Source organism: Cryptomeria japonica, chromosome 11 (assembly GCF_030272615.1).
Source record: "Cryptomeria japonica chromosome 11, Sugi_1.0, whole genome shotgun sequence".
NCBI classification, from domain to species: domain Eukaryota; kingdom Viridiplantae; phylum Streptophyta; class Pinopsida; order Cupressales; family Cupressaceae; genus Cryptomeria; species Cryptomeria japonica.
In genome coordinates, this window is record NC_081415.1 from 641,974,161 (window position 1) to 641,982,811 (window position 8,651).

General features: G+C 36.6%; 1 protein-coding gene across 1 annotated transcript; it reads right to left on the minus strand.

Annotated features, from left to right (window-relative positions):
* Positions 1 to 489: 489 nt before the first annotated feature.
* LOC131055876 (protein argonaute 2) lies at positions 490 to 6,688 on the minus strand. Its single transcript, XM_057990195.2, has 5 exons — positions 6,662 to 6,688; positions 6,230 to 6,276; positions 5,165 to 5,486; positions 3,118 to 4,471; positions 490 to 2,036 (listed from the first exon to the last, which is right to left on the minus strand). Exons 3-5 carry the CDS (start codon positions 5,427 to 5,429, stop codon positions 614 to 616), a joined length of 3,042 nt encoding a protein of 1,013 aa, XP_057846178.1. The 5' UTR covers positions 5,430 to 5,486; positions 6,230 to 6,276; positions 6,662 to 6,688; the 3' UTR covers positions 490 to 613.
* Between the last annotated feature and the right edge of the window lie 1,963 nt (positions 6,689 to 8,651).

Below are 8,651 nucleotides of genomic sequence, written 5' to 3' on the forward strand. Positions count from 1 at the left end.
CAAAAACATGAAATAAAAGACATAGGCCTACCAAGCCTAAAATATCCAGTCTAGACAAAATGGATCAACACACTACCTAAACCAATTCTGACAATATCATGACTATGTTATTAGATTTCAATTTGTATTTCATAAGATGTAACACAAATTTGTAATGGTGAGCTATTATTGTATACCTATTTGTCAACGTGTATAGTTGAATAATTATGATTTATTTGTATAAATGAAAATATTGAACAAAACATATATTTAATAATTATGATTCATTTGTAGATTTGTGTACCTATATAAAAATGGTGAATTAAAATCATTGACACCAAATGTACTCAACTATGGTTTTTATCATGCTCCCACAAAGCTTTCCTAGCCTTCAAAATTTCAAAAGCCAAAATAGATTTCCTCGTACTTATTATGTAACTAATTATAGTCCATTTGCACTTTGTTTAAAATGGCCTTTCAGCACGGTGTTCGTGTTGTTCATATGCTATAGTCTTTGAAATATGACAGACAATTCATAAAATTGGAAATCGACAAAAAAAAACCAGTGTTTATGCTAACCCCTGGAAAGAGTCACGTAGCAGAAAAAAAAACAGAAAGGAGAAAATGCAGAGTATCAGATAAAAAACATGAAATTCTCGACCCCAACGTTGATCTTCGGAATACCGATAGAGTCTGAAGAAGAAGAAGACGAAGAGCCTTCGACATACAGTCGGCCTCTGTAGGCTGCCAGATCAGCGTAATAAATGGGAGGCACCAGTGAGACGGGCTTTGTGCACTTAGCAAATGTGTAACACAGATTATAGATGAGTGTCTGCAACTCATCGGAACTAAACTGATTCTCGTCCCAAAGAACATGATAATAAGTTGGCTTGCTGGTGCCTAGCAGACCATAGTGACTGCACAGATAGAAGTCAAATTCCCTTGGGTGAACTATTGAAGTGTCCACGACTGTACCAGGTGGCACATTGTGTGGCATACAAGTGTTCCTATCGTCCACGGGGAACAGCCTTGTGTGATGACGCTTCTGCGCTACTATGAACGAAATAATCGGATTATACGCTTCTCCAAATTGCCTGAATGCCTCTTTCAAGGCTTCTACCTCATGGTTTAGGACTATGTGGAATTGTCCCTCGCTCACCCCGTCTCTGAAAAAGATAATCCTTTGGGGCAACTTTTTGTTCTTGTCGAGATACTTGGTTAGCAATTCCTTAGACATGTCTCCTAGCTCTGAAATGTATTCCTGACGGTTTTTCTGGCATCGGATTTTGACCACATAACGGTTGGATTCGGGCCAGTTGATGCTCATTACAACAGCAACAATTGACGGGCTTATTTCATCTCGCTTGCCTGGATGATTCACGTCTGCTCCAAAGTACACCACGTGAGAGTTCCCAAAGCGTGGTAACTGGGTGGAAACTGGGTTGAGCGCTGCATTACTCCCGCCTACTTTGGCATTGACCTTGAGAGCAAAATTTGCCAAATACTGAGAACTGTATTTTGTATCACCACACCTTTTGACATTATCCCACAAACAGCATTGCGTTACCAGGCCTATTTCTGTCTCACAGATAAGCTTGAGGCTTTTGTAGCCAGCGTGCTTTTCCTGCATAATACATATCAAAATTTGTAACTTCCCTTGGCTACTGGTGTATATTTCAGTCAGAGTCTGTTTCAGCTGTGCCACATTATCAAACTTGGCCATTTCATCTGATTTATTGATCATTGGGTTTGTATGCATGTTGATGCCTAGGGTTTGGAACCTGTTCACCATGGCATTGCAGAAATTATTCACCACCATACGAGTCTGCTTTCCTGGCTCCTGATTTGCAAAATGTATGATTCCCCATCTCTCAATGTTTTTTCCGTCAAAAACATGGCTTTTAAGCAGGTTCCATTTCCTCTCATCTGGCCGTGGAATAATACGTCTAAGTTGCCCCCGGTCACCCAGCCTCAGCTCGGGTGCATCTAGCACCCGTGCTGTCACTCGTGTCATTTCTGCATACACTGTTATTTGAAAATGGGGTAGATATGGGCCACTGCAACAAACACCAAAACAAAAGTAAAAGATTTGTACATTATGGTTTTCCCATGGAATTACTAGCTACATCAGATAAAAAATAGTTTACTCTAAAAATCTAGTTAGAGAAACACTGTTAGTTATCAACAAGGTTTGTGACAAGCTGAGTAAAATCAGGTGAAATTAAATTCGAAGAAGGGAAGGAAAAGCAAACTCTCAAAGATAATTCGTTTTGTATTTTTTTAACTAGAATTGTTAAATGACCATTAGTAGATATTGCAAGTACTGCGTAAAGTGGTTTTGTTAAGCCACCATTCATATTTTAGAAATTCCACCCAATCCCAGAGAGGCAGGCATAGTCAGGTAAGCTTTGGTCCCTACAAGAAAGCACTGCTATTTTCAATCTAGCGTGCTCCCCTTGTCATCGAGGCAAACTATTTTTGTCTTACAATGAGTGGAATGGTTGTAGTTAAAATAAAAGATGAAAAATAATAATTAGACAGTTATTACAAGGGAAACTAAATTTTTGTAGGAAACAGGGGAGCAGATATAAAACAGAGCATAGAGAAAAGCAGAGAAGACCACAAGAAAGACAAATTCTTCATTTATCAATCCATATTTTCATTCATGCACTATTCGATTGCAAATGCCTCTTTTACAGAGGCCTTAGAAGTTTCTGGAATACAATGAAAGGCATATGCAGGAAGAAATAGACTGGAAAGATCTAGAACAATATAAATTATATTTCATGCTGTCCACATAATGTGTGAGAGACTGCTGATGTAATGGTAGACACAATACAGACAGGGTAGTTGGGAATCTGGGATTACTTCCAACAATTTTGAAGTCGACCAGTGAGGTAGTTCATTAAAAAGATGACTCGATCATTCAGGAATTCTAAGGAATCTGGGATTACTTCCAACAATTTTGAAGTCGACCAGTGAGGTAGTTCATTAAAAAGATGACTCGATCATTCAGGAATTCTAAGGTAAAATATTCATATGGATCGTTGTGGTTGCCACATTCAAATATCACATTATAAACAAATTTCAAAGTAGTGACAAATTAAGTTATGGTAATACTATTCAATGGAAGCTTACCATCTAGGTCCATCGTCTAGTCCCATGATTCGTTTAATTTTTTGTTGCCTCTGGTGCACTTGGGGACAAGCTATGCTCCGCAAAGTTTTTAGCTGAGTTGCACTGAGATTATCCTTCGGAAACCTCTGCCCTTCACAAATTTGGCACAACTCCATGGGAACATAATTAGGTCTGTCAGAATGCTTGCTCAGGTCCAAACAAGGAAGCAGTTTGTACTTGATGTCCACATTGTAACGCTGCCGATAGTAATCTACAAGGCTAATGCTCTGCTTCTGCTGCCCATTTTCTTCAATGTTCAACTTGAGCTCTCTGGTAATTTCTTTAGTCAGTCTCCACACGGTGTATTTTTGCTTTGTGACCCTATGTTTGACAGCCACCTTCAAACCCTTCAGAGCACTTTCAGCCTCCAGTCGCTCATTTTGATCGAGTTCTTTGTTTGGTTTGCAATTAATACGTCGATTCTGCCACAAATAATCTAATACATCTATTGTTGCATGGAAAGCCACTGCAGAAAAATCCACATTAAGAGATAGCCCCTGGGCCGTAGGCCTGACACTCATTGAAAACCCGCTTGCAGCAACAATGCCACTCGTAAGAGATTTCTGCAAATTTTCACGCTTCTCGTAAAGATTCCGCCCCATGATTATCCGGCTGCTGCTGGGATGCTCCCTTACTACCAGATCCAACGCCTGCAACATTTCCTGTTGCACGGTCACATGGTCGCCTATATTTCTATCAAGAAACTCTGCTAGTCTATGCCCGTCCAGCGTGTTGGCTAGCTTTAAAGTCACCTTATATTCTTTAACATCACTGCCTTCCCCATTAGGGAGCTTCACGGTAAAATCACCCTCTGGCAATTCGATTGCACTGTACAGGTTCTTTTTGCCATCATAAACAGGCATTGCATTACGGAAAGCCACACAATTCTCTGTAACCAGTTTGTTTTTAATCTCTTCTGCATCTGCCCTAGACACAGTGATCGCCATGTCTTGAACCTCGGCGGTAGAAGCACCAAGGCCTGCTTTCTGCTTTCCTCCACGTTTGGAAGAACTATTTTTGACAGACTGGCGTGTTATCTTCACATCATAATGGAAGATCTGTTGAGCGGGCTGAAATTCGACCTTGAAATGATTAGCAAAGAGGCGAATCTGTTTAGACCCAATTTTCCCTCCAGCATCGGGCCTCCTCATAGGCTTCCGATCTCCTGAGTTCAGTTTTTTATCACTACTACCGGTACTGGTGCTAGGGCTAGTACCAGAAATCTGTGGAACGTTAACTGGGGCCAGGGGCTCTTGAATGTTTACCTCAGCCATTTTCTTCGAGGCTTTCTCAATAGCCAAACATGGATTCATTCCTAATCCATCATATTTAAGTCGAAAAGAACATCGGTTAAACAACATTGAAGATTTTAATCCATACTCCAAGAAAAATAGAGATTCAGACAATGAGCACTTAACAAATCTCTGCTGAGCTACTTTTGAACGAAATTTTGACCATTCTGAACTATATTTTAACAATTATGACCATTCTGAACTACATTTTAACAATTATGACCGACGTTTTGAGTGAGCCACCTGACACATAAGAATTGTTTCGCTAGCCCTCAGGGAAGAATCTTTATCACTGAAATTCCTAAGCAGGAAATCGAGATTTTTAACAATAAACAAATTTGTCATCCATTATTAACCTTTATCACTGAGCTTCCAGCCCCTCAAGCATTAATTATTAAACGTTTGTTTTACAGTCTATTAAAAATCGTTGCATTATATCATTTGATATGGATAAAGATGCAACATAATGTAGCTAATCTTTACGATAGACGAAGTAAATTTTCTAAAGAACTTTTGAACAGGTGCAGGTAAAAGACTGGTCTGCATATAAGACTAGGGATAAATGGTAGTAAATAGGAACGCGTAGTAAATTTCGGAAGACATTGACATTATTTCATATAACAGCCCCAATTGCCGAAGGGAAAAAGGGCAAAAACCTAGAGGAAATTTGTTCTTTCACAGTAAGATTCGAAAAATCAGTTAGCATTCGTATTTACCAGGCGGAACAGAAGGTCTCGGGGCTAATTGCTGTTGCTTTCCTCGTCCCCATGCCTGAGGAGGGCCTTGACATCTTCCTTGACCGACTGGTGTAGCTTGGCTTGGACCAGAGACAGGCGGAAACCCAGCGGCTCTAGCATAATTCGGCCGGGGATCGACTCTCCCAGCTCTCCCTTGACCACTCCCCTGAGGCTGCGGTTGCCGTCGTTGTTGCTCTGCTCGTCCTCTTCCTCTGCCTCGCCCTCTATTTCCTCCTCCCTCCATTGATTCTTTATTCGCTTCAAAAAAAAATTCCCTCTTCTGTTCACAAAACCTATCAATCTGTAGAAATTGTTAAAAACAAATGCATTTACAAAGTTCAAATGCAATTTTAAAGATACCGTCCTAGTTCTTTGATAATTTCAACTGATAATAGGAAAAAGAGATACGGCATGTCATTTTATTCTCTAATATTTCATATTCTACTTTGCAAGAAAGGGTTTATCTCTTGACTACATAAATTGAATTTCATCTTGAATCATCCAACTTAAAACAACATTCCAACTATAATGCAACTGAACTGCAGATGGTTTCTTTAAAATTAAAATTGACTGATTTCAAGCGTAAACCTCAAGCATTAAAAGGATAACGCCGTTTGCAATCACTGGCTCTAAAATCTTGATCATTTCAAATCCAAAAATATCATAATTTATACTGTGATTTCAGATCTGAAATTCTCCACAACCATAAATTATCGTTATTCAACTTTTAGTTGCTGCAAGTTGCTAAAGTATTGACCTAAACTCATGTTATGTGATCAAGAAGGTTTTGTAATTCAACAGTTTGATTGAATAAAACATTTGCTCTGCTGTTGAGCAATTTTTGTGTTTTTTGTAATTTTCTTGAGAGCATGTTATGATCCAGGTCACAGACAAAGAGAAACAACGCTTCCATATCTATCTCTTCCAAGGCACTTGCAATTACAACATCTCTACCATATGACAGAAATCCTCAAAGAAATCGAAATTTAAGAGACATTGACAAAGAAAGACATCATTCTTGACCCAAAAAAAAGGCTGGCCTACCTGAAGAATTAGTAAACCCGCCCTCAGAAATTGCGCGCTTGGCTTTCCTGTCGTAAACCCAATTCAAGATTATGCTGCAGAATAATTAAATTTGAAATTTGTCCTCTATGAAATTCAGAATGCACATAAAAATTATGCTGCAAAATAATTCAATTTGAATTCAATTTAGTAATAGCGGTTTGGGTCGTTGAAGAGTGGGCAGGTTAGAGGAGAGCGAAGATTTGAGCAATATTTGCATAAAAGATTTGTGCACCAAAGATTTCTGAGCTGTAATTGCCTGAATATTTGTTCAACGTTGGTGTCCGAAAAATAAAAGCACAGAACAATAAGAAAAGTGGGAAACTTAAATTCAATAAATAAAATTTACCTGGCAAAATAATATCAGACTTTTAAGTAAACTTGAATTCAATTTAGTAACAAAATAAAATTTACCTGAAATGTATAAGTATTTGCACGTAAACTTTGCATTAACAGCTCTGGAATTTGATGGTCTATATAGATGTTTTTAACTTTTGAACGGTATATACAGATTAAAAAATTATTGGACTATATATAGACACTTCAAATTATTAATAACCTTTAAAAATTATATAATGGAGAATATATATTATATAATATTATAATTTATAATATTTATTATTAAAATATGATTTTATTTAAAATATTTTGAAATGGTGAATATAATAGTTTTTAATATTTAAAATATATTAATATAAATTTTTAGAATAGTTTCTAATTTCTTATATGAATTAAAAAATTTAGCTAATTTAATTTTATAAATATTTTAATAAGAGTGTTGAAACTCATCGTAATTAAAATGATAGAATATAATTGTTTTTAATTTTTGAAATATCTTAATATAATTTTTAGAATAGTTTCTATTTTCTTATATGAATTTAGAAACTTGTCATATATATAATTTAAGATTTTGACATTTATTATTAGTAATTATTAAGTTATTATCACTTAATATTAATATATGATATATATGATTATATAATGTTTATTATAAATATGTAATGATTTAAAATCTTTTCAAAATAGTCATGGTTTCCCATTTTGAAGATGCAGGATGGGGGTGAATTCGAACAAGGGAGACCTATCATTCAGCGCAATTTGAACTTCCTAATGTGGCTTATGCATGTGAATCTAGGCCCTATTGCAAAATTGGTTTTCCCTGTATTTGAAGGAGGAAGGTGTCGAAGCGGTGGCTGAGATGAGGATATTGTGAATGCATCCTCTCTCAATGAAGTAGGACCCTTTGATAGGGTTGCTTCTCTAGGACAGGATACGCATGGGAAAGGGATGGAATTCACTAATTAGGGCGCATTAGGGTTGCTTAGCCCTAGTTAGAGACCAATTTTGGTTTTCTCATAACTCAATAAGTATGTATAAATGGGTATGTGCAAGTTCATGGGGGTCCAAAAAGTGGCAATGGAAAAAAAATGTGTTTTAAACTTTGCCAAACACACCAAAATATGCTTTAACTTTTTGTGTGGGTGGGCCAAAATTTGAATTTGGTTTGGTAATACCAAACTAAATCAGATATCCATTATTAACGGATATTCGATTTGTGATGTCATGTTTTTTTCAAATCAGATATCCGTTTTGGAAACTAAATCGGATATTTGTTTTGCTCAACATAAAAAATATACTTTAGTAAAATGGGCATAACTTTTGTGTTTCTTACCAAAATTTCAATCTTTTACAGGCATTGGAAAGGTAATTCAGAGACCTATCAAATTGATAAGGTAATTTTATTACAATTATAGACCATGACTTAATTATAATCATTTGAATTTAATCCTTCATTTTAAAAAATTTAAATACTCACAAATTTTGCATACAAAGTCTCTTTTTTTTTCCTATCACCTCCTTTATCTATCACTTGTCTATCTATACTTCTATGAATATCTTTTATCTATCTCTTCCTTCTCTAATTATCACTTCTTTTCTCGCCCCATCTAGATAAATAAATTCCAAAGTTACATCCATCTCTGCATATGTCTCCCTCTTTCTATTCCTATCTCTCCCTCTCCCACTCCATCCTTGTCACTCCTTATCTCTATATCTCTCTCCTAATCTTTCTGAACTATCTATTTATCTCCCTCATCTACCTATCCTGCCTATACATATTTATTACTTGTCTCTATCACCTCCTTTATCTCTTTGCCTTGTCCCCTTTATCTCTATTTCCCTATAGATTTATCTTCATGTATATTTATATCTCAATAGATCTCTAAATCTCACTTATTCACTCCATCTCTCCCTCCATTTGTCTTACTCTATCACTTTCTATCCATAACTATCTCTATCTCCATTTTCATATCTATATCTCTTTCACTATCAATCTCCCTTTCTACATATCCCTCTATCTTTATATATCTTCCTGGGTGAACTCACAAAGCTGGTTCCCACTTTT

Coding starts and splice junctions, on each gene's coding strand:
- LOC131055876 (XM_057990195.2), bottom strand. CDS start 5,429: ATGGAGGGAGGAGGAAATAGAGGGCGAGGCAGAGGAAGAGGACGAGCA. Junction 4,472..5,164: donor GAGACCTTCTGTTCCGCCTG/GTAAATACGAAT, acceptor ATGATGGATTAG/GAATGAATCCATGTTTGGCT. Junction 2,037..3,117: donor CTAGACGATGGACCTAGATG/GTAAGCTTCCAT, acceptor TGTTTGTTGCAG/TGGCCCATATCTACCCCATT.